Source organism: Polistes dominula, unplaced genomic scaffold (assembly GCF_049000335.1).
Source record: "Polistes dominula isolate Pdom_NZ unplaced genomic scaffold, Pdom_raw_medaka contig_84, whole genome shotgun sequence".
Taxonomy (NCBI): Eukaryota; Metazoa; Arthropoda; class Insecta; order Hymenoptera; family Vespidae; genus Polistes; species Polistes dominula.
Genome location: NW_028300944.1, coordinates 2153989 through 2178421, shown reverse-complemented (window position 1 = coordinate 2178421; position 24433 = coordinate 2153989). Strand labels below are relative to the sequence as shown.

Here is a 24433-nt window from a genome sequence, read left to right as displayed (position 1 = left end):
ATTTTTCATGAAATAAAACGAGAGAATTTTGTTTCAACAAAAAATCTTCAGAACGCAATCAAAAAGCAGATAAGAAGAAACTGATGAAGAAAAGATTAATTGCTTGTCAATATGTTGGATGAGGTTTATTAAAATTGTACCATAAACTATTTTGTTTAAAATATCGAAGAAAGACAAAAAATTTAAAACTGTAAATTATCTACACGTTCTAAAAAATCGCTGAAATTTGAAAAAGTAGCCTTGGCAGCTTTGTACTAAGACGTCAGACCTATTTTGTTAAGAAAAATATAATCATATCAAGTAGTTATTATCTTATATATCTCCTGTGTATCATAAATATTTGAAAAAACTCTCATATACAGAGCATAAGTAAATACTACCAATATATTTTATTTGTACTAATTTAATAAACGTCTAAATTTAAAAATAATACTTCCATTTTATATCTTGTCATTATTTGTAAACAAAATTTTATTAATATAAAACATATTTTAAATGTAGCATTTGTTTTTTCAAAAGTGAAATTAAGAAATTTTTACAATTGTTTCGTTTAAAAAGTGGTGTATGTATAATGCAGCCTGTAAATATATATTAGTTTAGTCAAATTCGCCTAAAACAAATTTATATAATTAAACGAAATATTGATAAATTTGCAGAAATATTGGCAGACTTCATATAGTTAGCCTCAATTTTTTTATTAGCAAATATACGAAACTTTAATTTCTTCGAAAAAAGAGAAAGTGGATTAACACCATTTTGAACAGAAACTGTTTATATATTAGTGGCCTGCGCTAGGTGATGTTAGACGTTACGTGAACTCCCCCTACACAATAAATAAATTTAATAGTAATATATTTTGTATGAACATAAATATAGCTTTTCTGTAGATGGCATTAGCGACAAGTGGACGTCAAATACATATATATATATATAAGACAGCTTGAAATACTCTTCAATATTTTGTGAACATAACTTGACAGCATCAGTAGTTAACTTGTGTTTACATCATATAACTGTTTCCAATTCGAAATGTCAAATTATAAGCCGACTATTCGTCATTTGCGAGAGGTGATACTTTATTATTTTAATAATAGAAAATCTTCCAGTGAGGCTCACCGAATGCTTTTATACGCTTATGGCAACGATATTATATCTCGTGGAACATGTTATAATTGGTATCAAAGCTTCGAAAAAGGTGATTTCAACTTAGACAAACCTACTTCAAGACCACTAACTAGAGAACAAGAAATTGAAGAATTACTGCGTTGGATGCTTGAAGACCCGCGTGTTACTCAAGCAGAGATAGCAGGAAAATATGGAATAAGCCAATCTAAAGTTTCTGCACTCGTAAACAGTCAGGAATTTAACGACAAATTAAAAGAAAAAGGGCGTAAGCAAAGTTCTATACCTAATAGTAATATATATATATATATTAAATATTAATATAATATAATATATAATAATATTATATAATATTAAATATAATAAAATATATTATATATTATTGATATAATATTAAATATAAAAGAAATATACTATATAATATTAAAATAATATAAAATATTTAATATATATATATATATATATATATATATATATATATATATATATATATATATATATATATATAATGTATATATGTATATGTATGTATATATGTGTATATAGGATATTATGTCTTTTAGTACATGTTATGTTTGTTATAAACGCTTCCGTATTTTCCTGTGATTTTAACTTAGAAAGATTAACTTCAAGAAATCAACGTATAGAATTGCGAGATGAAGAATTAGTACGTTTAATCCATGAAAACCCGGATATAACTCAAAGGAAGTTGGCAGAACAATTGGGAATAAGTCAACCTGCAGTTAATAGGCGTTTAAAAAGTGCGAAAATACAAAACAAATTAAAAGAAAAAGGATGTAAGCAAAGTTCCATATGTAATAGTTATATTTAAAGTATTCCGTACCAAATCAACCACTTTTGACGCTGATCCTTTTCGATTTGGCTGAAAGTTTTTTATCTTATACTACCCTATGAAAAACAGTTCTCAGAATTTTTTTTACATTTTTTTACTAAACCCAGAAAAAAATTATTAATATTTGAAAAAAATGGCTTTATTTTTTTAAATAGCTATAACTTCTTCAAAATTCAACCTACTGGAATGTTTTTCTTTTTAAATTTTTGTTTTTAAATGTACTTTTGAGAAAAAAATACAAAAAAATTTGAGATTATAAAATTCATGAAATTTTTGCCTTTTTTTGAGAAAAACCCTTAATTTCTCGAAGTTTGCTATTTTTGAATTTTGATTTTAGCTTCTTAAAAAAAAACAACATTAATCAATTCTACGATTATCCCCACCAATCCCAAAGTAGGCCGAGTTAATTTTTTATTTTTTTTATTTCTATTCAGAAAAAATTTGTAAATTTTCGAAATTTTTAATCTTTTTTTTTTTGAAAAACATTGTTTTTTGAGACTATAAATTGAGTAAAATATATTGTAAAATTATTTTATTGCAATAATTTTATTATATAAACAAAGTATAAAAAAAAAGAATTTAAAATTTTGAAAATTAAAAATTTTTTTTTCAATTAAATAAAAAAAATAGAAAACAAGCTTGACTTACCCTGAGATTAGCGCGGATTATTGCAGAAGTAGTCAAAGTTTATTTTTAGAAAATAAAAAAAAATTAAATAGGGGAACTTCAAGAAAATAACGGTTTTTCTCAAAAAATGCGAAAATTTCATAGATTTTATAATCTTAAAATTTTTTTGTACTTTTTTCTCCAAAAAACACTTAAAAACAAAAATTAAAACAAAAAAACGTCCTAATAGGAGTTATAGCTATTTAAAAAAATAAAGCCATTTTTTTCAAATTGTTAAAAAAGGAATAAGAAAGTAATCCTCAATTTCATCTAACCTTAATGTAATATTCAAATATGCGCGCTCAAAGAACAATAGTTACTAATAGGTAAGACAAAAGAGGGATAGGAAGTATATCGGGAAATAGTTACTAGACAGTTGAAGAAGATCACTTAAGAAGCGCGGACGTATTATAAGAAAGGTTCTATTATAAAATATAAGTGTTATACAATCTTTAATATTAAAATAAAGTAAGACTGAAGCTTTGCATTTAATATATTATAATATAAAACCTTGCCGAACCCGCTGCAATTTTCCTTAATACAAAAGGGAAAAATTAACAGGTTATGGGCCCAGAGCACGTGTTCGGCAATTGAAACGACCGCGTGTAAAATAAAATAAAATAAAATAAAATAAAATAAAATAAAACTAAGTGTGCAAGAAAATATACATGAATATCAAGAGAGAAATGATGGCTAGTGAAAACAATATAACTGGAACAATGGATAATATTGAGAAATTGCGAGATGCAAATGGATATAACATGTGGAAATTCCAAATGACGATCTTTCTAGAAGCAGCTGATCTGCACAATCAAATAAATGATGAAACACCAATAGAAAAACGCAATGAAGTTTGGAGGAGAAAAGATGCGAAAGCAAAAGGATTTATTGTAAGTACGATAGATAATACCCTTAAAATTCATCTAATAACATGTGATTCAGCATATGCCATGTGGCACAAATTAAAAGGAATCTTTGAAAGAGACACTGCACAGCAAAAATGCTCTGCAATGCAAGAATTTTTTGAATATAAAATGAAAAGAGACCACAATGTGGCAACACACATTGCTGAATTAAATAATATAGCATATAAAATAAAATCTCTTGGAGGAAATATCGATAATAGCATGTTGATATCCAAAATATTAACGACATTACCAGAAAAGTACAGGTACTTCATCAGTGCATGGGAATCAACACCAGCAGATAATCGAACCCTCACAAACTTGACGGCTCGTCTTTTAGCTGAAGAAGCAAGGGACCATGTAGCTGAAGAGGAAGAGATAGCAATGAAAGTTGAAACAAGAGAATGTTTCAAGTGTCACAAAAGAGGACACATTGCAGCAAACTGTAAGAAAAGTGGAAAAGACACTATGTATTGTTACAACTGCAAGAGAAATAATCATAACACCAGGAATTGCAGAAAAGGATCAACTGCAGCATGTAAAATTTGTAAGAAAACTAATCATAATGAAAATAGTTGTTTTTTTAGAAAGCGATTAAATGAATATGAACCAGGAACAAGTAGTGGAAAGGTGGCATTTATGGCAGGTATGGAAGAGTCCAAGGAAGAATGGATAGTCGACTCGGGAGCCTCGGTACACATGACAAACCAGAAGGATCATCTGACAAAGTCAAAGTCAGTAGATACTAAGATCAACATAGCTAGTACCAAAGGCACAATGACAGCACGAGAGCTCGGATCACTAGAAATGGCTAGGTGCAAACTAAAAAATGTTCTCTATGTTCCCGACTTAACACAGAATTTACTTTCAGTGAACGAAATTACTAAAGCTGGAGGAAAGGTAACATTCAATAAAGATAAAGTAGTTATAAGTAAAAATAATAAAATTATATTAGAAGGAAGAAAAAACACAGTTGGATTATATACTATCAATGCAAGAGAAGAAGCTATGCAAACATCACTTAAGATTAATGCAGAACTACTTTGGCACAAAAGACTTGGACACCTGGGTGTAGATAATATGAAAAAACTCCTGGAAATCTCAACTGGAATGGAGATAGACAAGGGGATACTTGGTCAGCTAAGCAATTGTGAAACCTGTATAAAAGCAAATCAGAAAAGGAAACCATTTAACAGTGTAAGAGAAAGAGCAACAAGACCTTTGCAGATAATACACACTGACGTTTGCGGCCCAATAACACCAGTAACATGGGATAAAAAGAGGTATTTCTGCACATTCATTGATGACTATACTAATTTCACAATGGTATTTCTCCTAGCACATAAAAATGAGATGGAAGATAAAATAAAAGAATACATAAAATTAGCAGAAAATAAATGGGAGAAACGGGTAAAAACAATTAGATGTGACAATGGCAAGGAATATGCCAATAATGCAGTAAGGCAATGGTGTAAATATAAAGGAATTAAAATGGACTTTACTCCACCATACACACCGCAACTAAATGGTAAAGCTGAAAGGATGAATAAAACATTAACTGAAAAGGTAAGAGCAATGCTTACAGAAAGTAACACAAATAAAAACCTTTGGGGTGAAGCAGTGCGAGTTGCAGCTTATTTACACAACAGAAGTCCAACCACCATAAATGAGAAAACTGCATATGAGTTGTGGAACTCAAGAAAACCTAACCTCAAAAACTTAAGAATATTCGGTTGTAAAGCATATGTAAAAACTCCAGGACCATTGAAGAAACTGGATGTTAGAAGCAAGGAAATGATATTTGTTGGATATACTGAAAATGGATATCGACTATGGGATCCAGAGAATAGGAAAATAAGAATTTCGCGAGAAGTAACATGCATTGAAGAAAAGATGGTGAACAGCACAATAAGAATAAACTGTAATACAATTGAAAATATTAAGACCAATGAGGAATTTAATGAAAAGAAAGAACAGCATGATGAAAAATGGAAGGATCCAGAAACAAAAGTCTATGAAGAACAATCCGACAGTGAAAAAGAGATGCTGAATGTAGAGGAAGACCAAGAAGGATTGGAACAGATACTAAGAAGATCAAAAAGACCAAGAAAAAGCCCAGAACGATATGGAGAACCCATTGCATATTTAACATACAGTGAGGTTATGAACAGTGATGAAAAGGAAGAATGGAAAAGGGCAATTGAGGATGAAAAGGATTCATTACATAAGAATAATACATGGGACATCGTAGATGAAGAAGAAGCAATGAAGAACCAATGCATTTCCACAAAATGGATATTTACAAAAAAGGAAGACGGGAGACACAAAGCACGTTTGGTTGCAAGAGGATTTGAACAAAAGGACCAACTAGACTACGAGAAACTCTTCTGTCCGGTTGTCAATACCGCAACCTTAAGAGCACTATTTGCATTAGCATGTAAAAACAAATGGAAATATATAAAATTTGATATACGAACAGCATTCCTATATGGAATTATAGAGGAAGACATATTTATAAAACTGCCTGAAGGTTATGGAAAAGAAGAAAAATTTGGAAAATTAAAAAAGGCATTGTATGGACTGAAACAAGCACCAAATTGCTGGAATAAAAAATTTACTGAAACACTAAAGGAACATGGATTTCAACAGCTCATTACTGAAAAATGTATCTTCAAGAGGAAGAACAACACAGCAATTTTGGCAATTCATGTTGATGATGGAATAATGTTCGGAGATAATGAAGATGTTTTAAAAGACATTGTTTCCAGATTAAGAGAAATTTTCGACCTATCAATAATTACTAATCCAAAATCTTTTCTAGGTATACAAATAAAAAACGGTGATGGTAAAATAAAATTGTCTTTAGAACAATATACCAGGAAAATTCTGGATACGTTTAACATGAAGGATGCAAATCCAGTAAACACACCCATACTTGGAAACAGCAATGTGAAAAATGAAGTCCAAGAAGAAAATAAAAATTATCCATACAGAGAGGCCATTGGTAATCTGATGTATCTTACTGCGAAAACAAGACCAGATATATGTTATGCAGTAAATTTTTGTAGCAGATCAATGGAAAAACCCAATGGTAGTGATATAACAAATGTTAAAAGAATTTTTAGATATTTACAGGGTTCTTTGGACTGTGGAATCTCATACACATCGACTGGGAATGACGATATACTGCACTGCTACTGTGATGCAGATTTTGCAGGCGATACTGAAACAAGAAAGAGCACCAGTGGATACGTAATAATGCTGTGTGACGGACCAATCAGCTGGGCGTCTAGAAAACAACCAATAGTAGCACTGTCAACAACAGAGGCTGAGTTTATTGCAGCAGCAGACTGCTGTAAAGAGGTGCTATACTTAAAAAACTTTTTAGAAGAACTCCTAGATAAAACAATTAAAATAATAATGCATGTAGATAATCGAAGTGCAATTCAGTTAATGAAAACAGGTATATTTAATAGAAGATCTAAGCACATAGATGTAAGATATCACTTTCTAAGTGACCACATAAAATTAAATAATGTTACCATAAAACATGTTAGCACCAATAACCAAATAGCTGATATATTAACAAAAGCATTGAATTACAACAAGTTTGAGAGATTCAAAGAATATTTAGTAACAAAATAACATTGTAAAATACAACCAAATTTTTTTCTGCGAGATAGCTATTTAAGAGAACTAAAATTTATTTTTTTTGTAGTATTGTTAGAGTTAATAATTGATTAGGCATACAAAAGGATTACATATTTGTAAAAAAAAGTATATATATATATAATATAATGTAAGGAGGAAATTGAGGATTAAGAGGAAGTGTTAAAAAAGGAATAAGAAAGTAATCCTCAATTTCATCTAACCTTAATGTAATATTCAAATATGCGCGCTCAAAGAACAATAGTTACTAATAGGTAAGACAAAAGAGGGATAGGAAGTATATCGGGAAATAGTTACTAGACAGTTGAAGAAGATCACTTAAGAAGCGCGGACGTATTATAAGAAAGGTTCTATTATAAAATATAAGTGTTATACAATCTTTAATATTAAAATAAAGTAAGACTGAAGCTTTGCATTTAATATATTATAATATAAAACCTTGCCGAACCCGCTGCAATTTTCCTTAATACAAAAGGGAAAAATTAACACAAATATTAATAATTTTTTTTGGGTTTAGTAAAAAAATTTGAAAAAATTCGGAGAACTGTTTTTCATAGGGTAGAATAGGATGACAAACAATCAGCCAAATTCAATAGGGTCAGACTCACAAGTGGTTAATTTGATATGGAATACCCCTTATATATATATATATATATATATATATATATATATATATATATATATATATATGAAGATATTATATCCTTCAGTACATGTTATGTGTGCTATAAACGCTTCTGTATAGGTGATTTCAACTTTCAAAGATCTATTCCAAAAACACAACGTAGAGAATGGGAAGATGAAGAATTAGTGCGTTTGATCCATGAAAACCCGGATATAACTCAAAAGCAGTTGGCAAAACAATTGGGAATAGATCAATCTGAAGTTTCAAGGCGCGTAAACAGTGTAGAAATACAAAACAAATTAAAAGAAAAAGGGCGTAAGCAAAGTTTTATACCTAACAGTTATATATATATATTTTTTTTTCTATTTATTTTTGAAAAAATTGTAAAATTCAAGAAATTGAGTTCAATGATTGGAAAAACGATATATATAAATATATATATATATATATATATATATAGGATATTATATCCTTAAGTAGTTGTTGAGTGAGGTATAAATGCTTTAAGAAAGGTAATTTCAACTTAGAAGGATTTACTTCAAGAAATCAACGTAGAGAAAGGGAAGATGAAGAATTAGTGCGTTTGATCCATGAAAACCCGAATATAACTCAAATGCAGTTAGCAAAACAATTGGGAATAAGCAAACGTACACTTTATAACCGCAGACAAAATTCGGAAATACAAAACAAATTAAAAGAAAAAGGGCGTAAGCAAAGTTTTATACCTAACAGTTATATATATATATTTTTTTTTCTATTTATTTTTGAAAAAATTGTAAAATTTAAGAAATTGAGTTCAACGATTGGAAAAACGATATATATATATATATAGGATATTATATCCTTAAGTAGTTGTTGAGTGAGGTATAAATGCTTTAAGAAAGATAATTTCATCTCAGTAAGACCTACTTCAAAAAGATCACGTAGAGAATGGGAAGATGAAGAATTAGTGCGTTTGATCCATGAAAACCCGAATATAACTCAAATGCAGTTAGCAAAACAATTGGGAAGAAGCGAACGTACACTTTATAACCGCAGACAAAATCCGGAAATACAAAACAAATTAAAAGAAAAAGGGCGTAAGAAAAGTTTTATACCGAATAGTTATATATATACATTTTTTTTTCTTGTATTTTCTTTTTTTTTTAAATCGTAAAATTCAAGTTATGAATTATAACGATTGGAAACATGATATATACATAGGACATTATATCCCTAATTACATGATGCGTGTTGTATAAACGCTTCCGTATAGGTAATTTCAACGTAGAAAGACCTACTTTAAAAAGACCACGTAGAGAAACGGAAGATAAAGAATCAGTACGTTTGATCAATAAAAACCCTGATATAACTCAAAGGAAGTTGACAGAACCATTGGAAATAAGCCTAAATACAGTTAATAAGCGCATAAACACACAAAACCAATTAACAGAAAAAGGGCGTAAGCAAAGTTTTATACCTAATAGTTATATACATATATATATAGGATATTATATCCTTAAGTACATGTTGTGTGTGGTATAAACTCTTAAAGAGAAATGATTTTAACTTAGAAAAACCTACTCCAAAAACACAACGTAGAGAATGGGAAGATGAAGAATTAGTGCGTATGATCCATGAAAACCCGGATATATCTGAAAGGAAGTTGGCAAAAAAACTGGGAATAAGCGTATCTACAGTTATAAGGCGCACAAATAGTCTGGAAATACTATTGAAATTGGAAGACAAAATACAGGAGCAATGTTATACCTAATAGTAACGTATATACAATAAATATTAATATTTATTATAGAATATGCATATATATATATATATATATATTTTTTTTTTTTTGAAAATATTGTTAAATTCAATAAGTGAAATTTAATGATTGGAAAAATGATATTTATTTGATATATATGTATGTATGTATATAATAATAATGTTATTTTCTTTTTTAAAACTTTGGAACATCAGAAAGTGTAAAGTGGGAGGAATTTAAAGAAAAGTTTTATTATTTGTTTGTTTGTTTGTTTGAAACATATTTTGAAGTTTTTATGATCATTGTCAAAGTTCATTTATGATTTTTTTACTTCAGTACATATTATTATATTAACCGTTACTAGACACTACAAATAATATTGATTTAGGAATATTCGTTTCATAGAATTCATTTTAAATTTGACATAATGGATACAAATGATATAATATACCTAATTTTTTTTTCTTATCATTTATCTGAAATAGTATAGTCTTTCTAGAATAAAATATTCTTTTAAATGTAATAAAAGTGATCTCAATTTAATTATTAAATGAATAAGTAATTTTAAAATAGATTTTCTGTTTATTGAAATGATATGAATCTGAAATGAATTTGAATTTGAAAACATTGGGTATCGATTATTGTTTATAAACTTTGTCAGTAATAATATGTAGAATAACTCTGTTTATCATTGTGTATATAAATATTAGTCTTATTTTTTTTCTGTTGCTAATTTGAATGTAGGTTCCACTGTACAACGTTAAGAGACTATTTTTGTTCGGAACTAGGGGACATAGTAATACCAACGTTACGTGATCTACACCTAGTCCGTTTGGAAAATTAACAAAAAGATTCATCTACAACGAATAAAAATAGAGCCCTTTTATAGATGGACAAATACCATAAAGACTTAAGCACAGACATGTAGCTGTAACATTTACCAGAATCTTAGACGATGCAGTGTTTTCCTGCAGAAAACAAAAATTGACCAATCTTGATTTTGCCTTGAGCCTTACCGATAAACTGAATCGTATGATTACACACCTCTTTCACCCGTTTTTGAATTGTTCACATAATTATTTTTTGAAATATATAAGTGTCTAGCATTACGTGAACTTCCTCTACATCCTACAACTAAAGCTTGTAAACTTAATTTATTTGCAGATTAAATAATTATCTCTGTTAACATACAAAATCAAGAATTTTTGCGCACTTTACCTAATTAATGTATGTATTAACGTTTTTCATATAATTAAAGTATCTCCTGTATTAGCAAACAAAAATGTTTATGTCTCAGAAATTCTTTACATTTCCTATCTTTACTAAAACATTTTTACTGAATACAGTATATCCTATATACCATATAAATATTGAATGGTATTTTCTTAATATCTTGTATATAACTCGTGTACAATAACTATTCAAATATAATTAAAGTGCATTGGAGTATTAAAATAATTGTTTATTACAGAATGGAATATACGTTCCGTGCACGTAATTTGTCATGTAATTTTGTCATACAAAAATCTTCTTGTTTCATTTTATTTACAATAAATTTATTACCTTTCCGGCACTTTCTGATAATATTATAATAATCTTTGGTTGATAAACAGTAAATAATTTTTTTTTTAAGACATTTTTATCACGCTAAAATCTCCATGAGTGAGAATAATTACGGACAATCGGAAGATATTTTTTACAATTGGAGTTAGGACACTTTCAAAATAAACTTTTTCATCGCTTCATAATGAACAAATTTTCGTGTTGCAAAATTTTAATTTTTTAAAAATATATTTGTAATAAATTGGTTCCGAATAAAAAGATCATGTAAAAATGTAACTCTCTCGATTTTTTTGGAAAATGTAGTTAGGCCATTTTCAAAACAAACGGCTTATTTATTCAAAAAGAAAAATTTTTCTTCTAAATATAAGGACAAATAGACCATAAATCGCGACAATGAGAATTCGCGTTGTAAATCCTTGTAAACGTACAGGAAGAGAGAATCCTTTTAACCTATTTAATCCTATCGTTAGGAGATTATACGGGTACCTTAATATCATTCGTGTTCTACCTTGTATTCTACATATATACATAGAATCGTACGAAATGCTTTTCGTGTGTGTGTGTGTGTGTGTGTGTGTGTAAATAAAACAAAAAACAAAATAGGAAGAAAAAAAAAGAAATGAGAAATAGTAGTTGAGTGAAAAAATAAGCCATAAAAATCAATATGTATATGGGTGAGTGTATAACATAAAATAAAATCCTCAAAATCATTATGGTAAATTTATTTATTTTATATTTTTTAAATATTTTCCGATTACTCCTTGTAAACATATATACATATATACATGTTATTGTATGTGTACGTGTATATTGTACGTGTATAGTGTTAACAACAATTTTCAAATTTTACCTCTAACATATTTATTTTCATAATCAAAACAGTTTTTTTGTTATATTTTTCATCCTTTTCTTTCATTATTTTCTTAAGATAGAAAAGAATGAAAAAAAAAAGAAAAAAGGTATGGGTTTCACGGTACAACGATTCTTAATTATTCTTCTTAACTGGCATAACCCCGATTCACGTACTCAATCTTGGAGGATTGAGTCGAGTCAGGTATAGCAGTAGGAACTTTTAAAACCAAGCAGAATTAGGTTTAATTGATCGATCGATCTTTCTATTCGATTCATCGTCATCTGTCCTCATCTGTCCTATTTCGGTTTTAAATTATTTCTTTCAAGATAATCTTATTCTCTTTTCAAACAAATTTGTTATTTCATTAACGAGATAATGTTATTTGTAAATTAGCAAGAATTCTTACACGTACTTTTAATTATAATAAAATAAATTCAAATACAATTGGAAAATGTGTGTGTTTGATGATTTATTTTATAATATATAACACGTTACTTAATAAGTCTTTAATTTGACATATATATGGTGAGACTGTTAACAAACTCACGTGATTTTCGTGTATTACTAACCTTCGAACAGTACGTGTAAAAATTTCATGGAATTCTGACCATTAGTTTAGAAGTTACGGTCGTTTTAGTGACCCCAGTTTTGTAATTTTCAAGACCATGAATAGCAAGGAATTTTGTGTGTTGATTAGACACTGTTTTTTGATGGGGTAAAATACTGTTGAAGCCAAACAGTGGCTTGATAAGCATTAAAGGGATTCTGCACCAAGGAAATCAACTATTATTTACTGGTATGTTGAATTTAAACGCGGTCGTACAAGCACAGATGATGGTGAACGCTCTGGTCGCCTAAATTCGGCAGTTGTTCCGGAAAACATCAAAAATGTCCACACAATAGTTTTGAAAGACAGTAAAATGAAGTTGCGTGAGATAGCTGACACTTTAAAGGTATCAGAAAGTAGTGTTTTTACAATTTGACATGAAAGTTTGGGCATGCGCAAGTTGCTTTCGAAGTGGGTGCCGCGTTTGTTCACACCGGACCAGAAACACCAACGCGTTAACGATGGTTAAATTGAATGAATTAAGTTTTGAATTGCTTCCCTACCAACTGAGCTCTCCAGATTTGGTCCCTAGCGACTATTGGCTTTAGGCAGACATGAAAAAGATGCTCTAGGGAAAGAAATTTGACTCAAATGAAGAAGTGATTGCCGAAACTGAGGCCTATTTTGAGAACAAAGACAAGTCGTTTTACATAAAGGGCATCGAAAAGTTTGAGGTGGGTTGGAATGAATGTATCATTCTAGAAGGAGAGTATGCTGATGAATAAAGTGGAATTTCTATAAAAAAAATTTGTTTTTACTAATTAGATCAAAGACTTATTGGGTGACGTGTTATATAATCATTTTAATATAAAATAAATCATCGTAAAATCAATTTTTCTACAATTTTCTCCCTGTTTTATTTTTATTTTTTTTTTTTTTTAGAATTATTCGCATATTTATAATAAATAAATGAGAATTAATGTTAGTTATATTATTTAACTTACACTAAATCGTTAATAATTTATCGTATTAGAATTAGTATTTATCATTGTGACAATTGTACCAATGTTAATTGATTTCCTATAAGATTTAAATTGAATATTCTCGTATGTGGTAGTGGTTAATGGTTTAGTCGAAGTAATCGAATTATTCAGTGGTTGTGAATATTACAAAGTACATTAGAGTTTCTTCCTATTGTTAGATAAGCATTAAAAGTTTAATATTAGTTACATTACATCGTCATCAAGTTATTTTAGAGATAAACAAATAGAAGAGAAAGAGAGAGAGAGAGAGAAATAGGGATAATGGAAGACGTTGATGAACTAAAATGAAAGTGGAATAACGTGCTTGTATGAATGAGAAATTGTCGCCATTCCTTTCTCTTCTTTAGAGTAATATGTAAATACACATACCATACCTATATATACACACACATACATACATACAAGGAAGTGCATAAAAAAAGAAAAGAAATAGAAAAAAAATAGACGTTTGTAATAGAGAGATACTTGCTTGAGTTTTTTTTTTTTCCGTATGACGCAATGCAGTTTTGCACTTTTGCACAAAGAATATTTGAACTCGTTTCATGTTCTTTTTTTTTTTTTTATTTATTTATTTATTTATTTATTCATTTCAACTCTGTTTCTCTCAATATGTTTGTTTCTTTTTATATTTTTTCCCCTATCTCTTTTCCATTTATATTGCTATGAAAAAAAAGGCCAGCAGCGTTATTTAAAGAGTAAAAAATTGTTTCCAATCTCGAACTCCCTTTACAAACATACTCACACCACAACAAACACAAACAGGTAGAAAATATTAACGACTACGATATTATTTTCTTTTATATCACAAGAAAACTTTTCATTTTCACAGATGATTTCTCGTAGAAATTCCTTTGATAATTTTCTATCGATTTTCAATTTTCATGAATGAAACATTAGTTCGTTTCTAAAGGCTTTGATATATTTTTATTAATAATTCTCACCTTTATGATTCGTTAATAATCGTTCTCGATCGTACAATGCAATGCATTTTTCATTTCCCGTCTTTTTCTTTCTTTTTCTTAAGAATCGATAGATTAATGGTCATTCGTTAGATGTTCAATTTACTTGTCCAAAATAAAAATAGGTTATTTTCTAGTAGATAAATTTATCTCATTTATAGCACAGATACTTTCTATTTATCGAGTGTGTTACTAGTTTAATCAGTTATATGAAATAATCAATATAAAGTTGTTATATTGGAAATTGTAAGATCGTAAATTAGTAGATATATATATGTAGAATGTATTGCTTATAATTTCATGTAACTGAGATAGGTGCATAACTCGTCTATTGAATAATAAATTGTAATGGACAGTAGTACAGTAGGGAAATACAAATATCCCTTAATTTTGAATACTATTACATAAGCAAAATGATTCAACAGGATTCATAATATAATACATTATAAGAGAAAGTAAGATACATAAAACTATTTGAAAAAATGTAACTTTATTTATAAATTAGTGAAGTGAACATAAATTAACAAAAATACAACTTCTGCATAAACATATTTAAAAATAAGAATTAAACTTTGCTGTCAAAATATACAATCGCTGAAAGTGGTCATCTAGTACCAGACAGATTTCACTTCGAATCACTAGCACCGGAAATTTGTAAATCACCTGATCGGCATCGATCACATATGTAGACATCTGAACATTCAAGAATGTCTGCACATGGTTTATGAGTCTACCCATGGCACCTGGAGCACTGTATCCAGTCTTCGTCGTAGTTCGCTAAACACACTACACAAGTAGATCTTTCAATTTAAGATATCTCACTTAGGGACTACTTTTTCTTATCTACATCTCCACTTTTTCCCTTAGCTTTAACTCCTATAGCTTTTTCCCTTGACTTCACTTCTTCCTTTGGCCTTCAAAGTAGTTTTTACTGTCAACCGTTAAGGAACTATTTTTGTTCGGTACTAAGGGATAGGATAATACAAACATTATGTGATCTAAGCCCAATCCGTTTTGAAAATTAACAAAAAAAATTCATATACAACGAATAATAATAAAACTCTTTATAAATGAAAAAATACTATAAAGGCTGAAACACAGAAATGTAACTGTAACACTTATCTGAATCTCCTGATGTTGCCTTGAGCTTCACTGATAAACTGGATCGTATGACCCTGTACCCAATTCACCCATTTCTGATTATTATTTTTGAGATATATGAGTGGCTTTCACCAGGTGCCATACGACGTTACGTGAACTCCCCCTATATATTAAATGTAGTAGTAATATATATAACGTATAGACATATATACAGCTTTTCTGTAGATGGCATTAGCGACAAGTAGACGTCGAATAGATACATATAAGACAGCTTGAAATACTCCTTAACATTCTGTGAACGTAACTTGACAGCATTAGTAGTTAACTTGAGTTTACATCATATAATTATCTCCAATTCGAAATGTCAGATTATAAGCCGACTGATCGTCATTTGCGGGAGGTGTTAATTTATTATTTTAATAGTAAAGAATCCGCCTCTGAGGCTTACCGAATACTCTCATACGCTTATGGAGCGGGTTTAACATCTTTAAGAACATGTCAAAAGTGGTATACATACTTCAGGTGTGGCGATTTCAGCTTAGAAAGACCTATTAAAAAAAGAAAAACTGGAGATTGGCGAGATGAAGAGTTAGTGCATTTGATCTGTGAAAACCCGGGTATGTCTCAAAAGGAGATGGCAAAAAAATTGAAAATAGATCCATCTGAAGTTTCAAAGCGCGTAAACAGTGTAGAAATACAAAACAAATTAAAAGAAAAAGGACGTAAGCAAAGTTCTATATTTAATAATTATATATATAGGATATTATGTCCTTTAGTACATGTTATGTTTGTTATTAACACTTCCGTATATGTGATTTCAACTTAGAAAGATTTACTTCAAGAAATCAACGTAGAGAATGGGAAAATGAAGAATTAGTGCGTTTGATCCAAGAAAATCCAGATATAACTCAAAAGCAGTTGGCAAAACAATTGGGAATAAGCAAAAGTACACTTTATAATCGCAGACAAAATCCGGAAATACAAAACAAATTAAAAGAAAAAGGGCGTAAGCAAAGTTCTATACCTAATAGTTATATATATATATTATTTTTTCTATTTATTTTTGAAAAAATTGTAAAATTTAAGAAATTGAGTTCAACGATTGGAAAAATGATATGTATATATATATAGGATATTATATCCTTAAGTAGTTGTTGTGTGAGGTATAAATGCTTTAAGAAAGGTAATTTTAACTTAGAAGGATTTACTTCAAAAAATCAACGTATAGAATTGCGAGATGAAGAATTAGTGCATTTGATCTGTGAAAACCCGGGTATGTCTCAAAAGGAGATGGCAAAAAAATTGGGAATACATGAATCTGAAATCTCCAAGCGATTAAACAGTGCGCAAATACAAAACAAATTAAAAGAAAAAGGACGTAAGCAAAATTCCATACGTAATAGTTATATTTGGAGTATTCCATACCAAATCAACCACTTTTGACCCTGACCCTATTCGATTTGGGTAAAAGTTTTTCATCTTATTCTACCCTATAAAAAACAGTTCTCAGAATTTTTTCAAATTTTTTTACTGAACCCAAAAAAAATTATTAATATTTGAAAAAAATGGCCTTATTTTTATAAATAGCTATAACTTCTTCAAATTTCAACCTACTGGAATGTTTTTTATTTAAATTTTTGTTTTTAAGTGTACTTTTGAGAAAAAAATACAAAAAAATTTTAAGATTATAAAATCTATGAAATTTTCAGATATTCTAGAAAAACCTTTATTTTTTCGAAGTTCGCCATTTTTGATATTTTTTTTTCTAAAAAAAAACTTTCACTTCTTCAGCGATTATTCCCGCCAATCCCAGAGTGGACCGAATAAGTTTCCTATTTTTATTATTTAATTGAAAAAAAAATTTTATATTTTCAATATTTTTAACTCTTTTTTTTAAACTTTGTTTATATATTATATTTAATGCAATTAAACAATATTAAAATATAATATACTTAATTTATAGTCTTAAAATCAAAGTTTAAAAAAAATAGGACATTATATCCTTAATTACATGATGCGTGTCGTATAAACGCTTCCGTATAGGTGATTTGAAGTTAGAAAAAATTACTCCAAGAAATCAACGTAGAGAATGGGAAGATGAAGAATTAGTGCGTTTGATCCATGAAAATCCAGATATAACTCAAAAGGAGTTAGCAAAACAATTGGGAATAAGCCAACGTACACTTTATACCCGCAGACAAAATCCGGAAATACAAAACAAATTAAAAGAAAATAAGCGTAAGCAAAGTTCTATACCTAATAGTTATATATATACATTTTTTTTTCTTGTATTTTCTTTTTTTTTTTTAAATCGTAAAATTCAAGTAATGAATTATAACGATTGGAAACATGATATATACATAGGACATTATATCCCTAATTACATGATGCGTGTTGCATAAACGCTTCCGTATAGGTAATTTCAACGTAGAAAGATCTACTTTAAAAACACCACGTAGAGAAACGGAAGATAAAGAATCACTACGTTTGATCAATGAAAACCCGGATATAACTCAAAAGGAGTTAGCAAAACAATTGAGAAGAAGCCAACGTACACTTTATAACCGCAGACAAAATCCGGAAATACAAAACAAATTAAAAGAAAATAAGCGTAAGCAAAGTTCTATACCTAATAGTTATATATATACATTTTTTTTCTTGTATTTTCTTTTTTTTTTTTAAATCGTAAAATTCAAGTAATGAATTATAACGATTGGAAACATGATATATACATAGGACATTATATCCCTAATTACATGATGCGTGTTGCATAAACGCTTCCGTATAGGTAATTTCAACGTAGAAAGATCTACTTTAAAAACACCACGTAGAAAAACGGAAGATAAAGAATCACTACGTTTGATCAATGAAAACCCGGATATAACTCAAAGGAAGTTGACAGAACCATTGGAAATAAGCCTAAATACAGTTAATAAGCGCATAAACAGTCCGGTAACACAAAACCAATTAAAAGAAAAAGGGCGTAAGCAAAGTTTTATACCTAATAGTTATATATATGTATATAGGATATTATATCCTTAAGTACATGTTGTGTGTGGTATAAACTCTTTAAGAGAAATGATTTCAACTTAGAAAAACCTACTTCAAAAACACAACGTAGAGAATGGGAAGATGAAGAATTAGTGCGTCTGATCCATCAAAACCCGGATATATCTGAAAGGAAGTTGGCAAAAAAACTGGGAATAAGCGTATCTACAGTTATAAGGCGCACAAACAGTCTGGAAATACTATTGAAATTGGAAGACAAAATACAGGAGCAATGTTATACCTAATAGTAACGTATATACAATAAATATTAATATTTATTATAGAATATGCATATATATATATTTTTTTTTTTTGAAAATATTGTTAAATTCAATAAGTGAAATTTAATGATTGGGAAAATGATATTTATTTGATATATATGTATATATGTATATAATAATAATGTTATTTTCTTTTTTAAAACTTTGGAACATCAGAAAGTGGAAAGTGGGAGGAATTTAGAGAAAAATTTTATTAATTTTGTGTATTTGTTTGCTTGTTTTTAACATATTTTGAAGCTTTTATGATCATTGTCAAAGTTTATTTATGATTTTTTTTACTTCAGTACATATTATCATATTAACCGTTACTAGACACTACAAATAATATTGATTTACGAATATTCGTTTCATAGAATTCATTTTAAATTTGACGTAATGGATACAAATGATATAATATACCCAATTTTTTTTTCTTATCATTTATCTGAAATAGTATATTCCTTCTAGAATAAAATATTCTTTTGAATGTAATAAAAGTGATCTCAATTTATTCATTAAATGAATAAATAATTTTTAAATAGATTAACTGTGTATATAAATTTGAAAATATTGTGTATCAATTATTGTTTATAAACAATGATATATAAAATAACTCTGTGACTCACTGTGTATACATATACTTATCTTTTTTTTTCTTTTGTTATTATGAATGTAGGTCTCACTGAACAGCGTTAAATGACTATTTCTGTTTGGTACTAGGGGACAGGATAATATCGACAATACGTGACATATACCAAATCCGTTTTGAAAAGAAATGAACAATCCATATATAACGTATAATAATGGAGCTTCATATAGATGAACTAATACCACATTGACCTAAGCACAAAAATGTAGCTGTAACACTTACCTAAATTTTAGACGATGCAGTGTTTTCCTGCTGATAACAGAAATCGACTGCTCCTGATGTTTCTTTTAGCGTAACTGGATAAACTAGATTGTATGACCCTGCACCCCTTTTACCTGTTTTGATTATTATTTTTTATGATATATGAGTAGCTGATGCTAGGGGAAAACTCAAAAGATTATTTGATTTGTTTCTTTTATGCGTGGAATTAAATATTTCCGTATTTGACCTATCTAATGAACACATTAACCGTCTCCGTATCGTTAAAGTATCATTGGAGAAGATTTACGCACTGTAGAAATATTGTTACGTTTAATAATAAAATAATTCCGTGATACTTGTCAGGGTTTCAGAAAATTTAACCGCAAATTTAAATGTACCTCAAATGTAGATATGCTTATCATCAAATCTTTAGACAAACATATTATTATAATATTTATTGTAAATTTATTTTATAAATTGTAATAATATTTAAGTAATTCCTTGACTGTTTTATTAATAAACTTTATTTTATATATATCTAAAATATAAATTATTTTAAACATTACTGTTGTTCTATTAAATATCTTGTTCATAACCCTAAATAATTTAAAAAAAAAGAGATATAACTTAATTTATGTTTATTTTAATGTAAACTTTTTATAGATTACTAGTTAATATTTAATTTTATATAAAGAGCATATGTCTTGTACAATATAAATTTGGTCGGTAAAGAATAATGAAGTCTTTGATATGCAAATCTTTAATTTTCTCGAAACAAGAGAAACTAGACTTAAAATACTTTCAAAATAAACGGTAGATATAAAGCTTTTTGTAGATGGCATTAGCGACAAGTAGACGTCAAATACATATATATAAGACAGCTTGGAATACTCTTCAATATTTTGTGAGCATAACTTGATAGTATTAGTAATTGACTTGTGTTATTATCATAAAGTTATTTGTATTTAGAAATGTCAAATTATATACCGACTAAACGTCATTTGCGGGAGGTGATACTTTATTATTTTAATAGTAACGGATCCGCTGCTGAGGCTCACCGAATGCTCGTACACTCTTATGGCAAGAATATTATATCCCTACGTACATGTCAAGATAACTTTAGGCGCTTCAGGAGCGGTGATTTTAACTTAAACAGACATACTAAAAAACGACTAAATAAAGAACGGGTAATTCAAGAATTAGTCCGTTTGAGACTTGAAGACCCGCACATGACTCAAGCAATGATGGCAGCAAAAGTAAAAAGAAGTCAAATGACAGTTTACAGATACCTAAAAAGTCAAGAATATCAAAACGAATTAAAAAAGCTACAGCAGGACCAAAGTTCTATACCTCTTGGTAATCTATATCAATTATATATCATTTTTATATATACAAAGGTTATTATATCCTTAAGTACATGTTGTGTGGGGTATAAACGCTTCAAGAAAGATAATTTAAATTTAGAATTTACTACACCAAGACAAGTACGTAGAAAACGGACAGTTGAAGAATTAGTGCGTTTGAGACTTGAAGACCCGGGTATGACTCAAGCAGAGATGGCAACAAAAGTAGGAGTGAGTGTAACAACAGTTTGGAAATACCAAAACAGTCAGGAATATCAAAACAAATTAAGAGAAAAAATGCAGAAGCAAAGCTTTATACCATTTGGTAATATATATGTATATATTAAATATTAATACAATATAATATAACAATATAATATAAACGTTTCAAGAGAGGTGATTTCATCTTAGAATTTACTACACCAAGAGAACCACACAGAGAACGGGAATTGGAAGAATTAGTGCGTTTGAACATTGAAGACCCGCGTATTACTCAAGCAGAGATGGCAGCAAAATTGGGAGTGAGCACATTTCCAGTTTTAATGTACCTAAACAGTCAGGAATATGAAAATGAATTCAAAAAATTACAGCAGGAACAAAGTTCTATACCTCTAGGTAATATAATATATATATCTATGTAATGAAAATGTTATTTTCTTTTTGAAAACTTTGAGACATCAGTCAGTTTAAAATAAGAGGAATTTAAATAAAAGTTTTATTATTTGTTTGTTTGTTTGAGACATATTTTGAAACTTTTATAATCATTGTCAAAGCTTATTTATGTTTTTTTTCTTCAGTACATAATATTATATAAACCGTTAGTATGTATTACAAATAATATAGATCTACGAATATTCGTTTAATAGAATTCATTTTAAATTTGACGTACTGGATACAAATGATATAATATATATTAGAATAATGTCTATATCTAAAATATCTATATCTAGAATAAAATATTCTTTAGAAAGCAATAAAATTGATATTAATTTATTCGTTAAATAAATAAATAATTTTAAAATAGATTTACTGTGTATATTAATTTGAAAATATTGTTTATCAATTATTGTTTATAAACTTTGTCAGTAATAATATATAGAATAATTCTGTGACTTACTGTGTATATAAAGATTTATCTTATTTTTCTTTTTCTTTTGCTATTTTGAATTTAGATTTGACTGTTAAGCGTAGAAGGACTGATTCTGATCGAAACTAGGAGACAAGATAATAAGAACTTTACATGATTAATATCCAATCAGTTTTGAAAATCAAGAATCATATTAACCTATAACGAATTATAATGAAGCTTTTTATAAATGAACAAATACCACATTGACCTAAGCACAGAAATGTAGCTGTAACTCTTACCTGAATCTTAGACGATGCAGTATTTTCCTGCAGAAAACAAAAATTGACCAATCTTGATTTTGCCTTGAGCGTCACCGATAAACTGAATCGTATGATTACACACCTCCTTCACCCGTTTTTGAATTGTTCACATAATTATTTTTTAAAATATATAAGTGTCTAGCATTACGTGAACTCCCTCTACATGCTACAACCAAATCTTGTAAACTTTATTAATTTGCAGATTAAATAATTATTTCGGTTAACATACAAAATCAAGAATTTTTGTGCACTTTACCTAAGTAATGTACCTAATAACGTTTTTCATATAATTAAAGTATCCTGTATTAGCAAACAAAAATGTTTATGTTTCAGAAACACTGTACATTTCCTATCTTTACTAAAACATTTTTACTGAATACAGTATATCCTATATACCATATAAATATTGAATGGTATTTTTTAACACCCTGTATATAACTCGTGTACCATTACTATTTAAATATAATTAGAGTGCATTGGAGTATTAAAATAATTGTTTATTACTGAATGGAATATACGTTCCGTGCACGGTCTTATTCGAAATTCATATTCAAACTGGCACGTTATCTTCTAAAAGAATACTTTTATTAAATGTATGAAAAATGGTTGAAAAACGGTGGTAAAGGGATGAGAATGATCGGCATGAAGTGAAGAAAAAGGTGTACTTATATTACAGAATAATTTAATCCTTGATTTAATCACTGCGTAGGAACGATAAAATATAACTACATTAGATTGAAAAAATGGTAAAATTTGAACTTTATAATTTAAAATTCCTTTTAATTGTGAATATTATTACCGTTTCACACATGCGCAACATTCGGAAAGACATCTAAACAACATTGAATAAAAGAATTTTTACAGAGGACTTTGCTTCAGTCTGAAGGTGAATTTTGAAGAGGAACGTACATAGATCATATACCTGGTGTTTTTAAACAACAATTTACACTTGCTGCGATCAATTAACAATTATTTTAATATTCTAATGCCCTCTTCTTATATTAGAATAGTTATTATATACGAGTTATATATAGGGTGTTAAAAAAGTACATTCACAATATTTATAATGTTACTACTAAATTTTAAATATTTGCAGAAGATTTTTTATGTCTATCTTTCATTTCTTCACACATTTCGTATTTTCTTTGTATAGAGTTTCGAATTCTTTCGTAAATTCCCCACATATCTTTTATAAGCAATATCGAAGATTTTATGTTTTTTAAATCCGTTTGCAATGATACGATTTAGTTGACTTGTTATCTGAGGAAAGGATTTATGTTCATGAAAGAAAATATGAAAAATCGTGGATGAAATTGTAATATGGTGAATACACGAAACGTGCACTCTCCAGAAATATATTTTAATGTATCGAATCTTCAATCGTAGAAGAGATTTTTCCTTACCTACAATTTTATATTTCATTTCAACTAATAAACATTTATTTGTATTTCATGAAAGAAGATATAAAATCGAGTTAAACATACTTTTCTAAATTGTTTCTAGTCCCGTGTGGTTTACTGTTTCTAATAGTTAGAAAATCCTTGCTATTAGACAGTATGGTATGTGGATACCGAACGAGCCCGTTAGCAGTATTATCCAAACAATCTCAAACCAGCGAGCAAACAAGCAACGAACCAAGCAAACAAGTAAGCAAGCCAGTACTTCTACCTGACTTAACAATAAATTGTCCTACCTTCCACCTAAATTTATAGATGTTCAACTTACACGATATAACATATATATGAGCCGTTTATTTGGAAACTGTAGTACATCCATTTATGTTCGATTCGAAATATCGAAAGGTTTGCGTTAAATTAAATTTAAAAATATGGATAACAGATTACAGAAAGTAGAATAATGTTTTAGGATTTTTAAAGCTGTCAAATTAAACATTTT

At 28.7% G+C, this 24433-nt stretch overlaps 3 protein-coding genes across 6 annotated transcripts in view; 2 read left to right on the top strand and 1 right to left on the bottom strand.

Moving 5' to 3' along the window:
- LOC107073325 (uncharacterized) overlaps positions 1–20223 on the top strand; it is a 39199-nt gene extending 18976 nt beyond the window's left edge. The window contains exon 5 of the mRNA XM_089171724.1: positions 19632–20223. The gene's annotated coding sequence lies outside the window, so the exon portion shown is untranslated. The remainder of the gene's footprint in view (positions 1–19631) is intronic.
- The window catches only part of LOC107073328 (uncharacterized), a 70058-nt gene that overhangs the window by 25665 nt on the left and 19960 nt on the right, over positions 1–24433 (bottom strand). The window lies entirely within an intron of this gene.
- Positions 15974–18763, top strand: LOC149032801 (uncharacterized). Its single transcript, XM_089171764.1, has 6 exons — positions 15974–16369; positions 16474–16653; positions 16846–17025; positions 17691–17885; positions 18064–18258; positions 18436–18763. The coding sequence occupies exons 1-6, from the start codon at positions 16009–16011 to the stop codon at positions 18687–18689; spliced, it is 1365 nt and encodes a 454-aa protein (XP_089027890.1). The 5' UTR covers positions 15974–16008; the 3' UTR covers positions 18690–18763.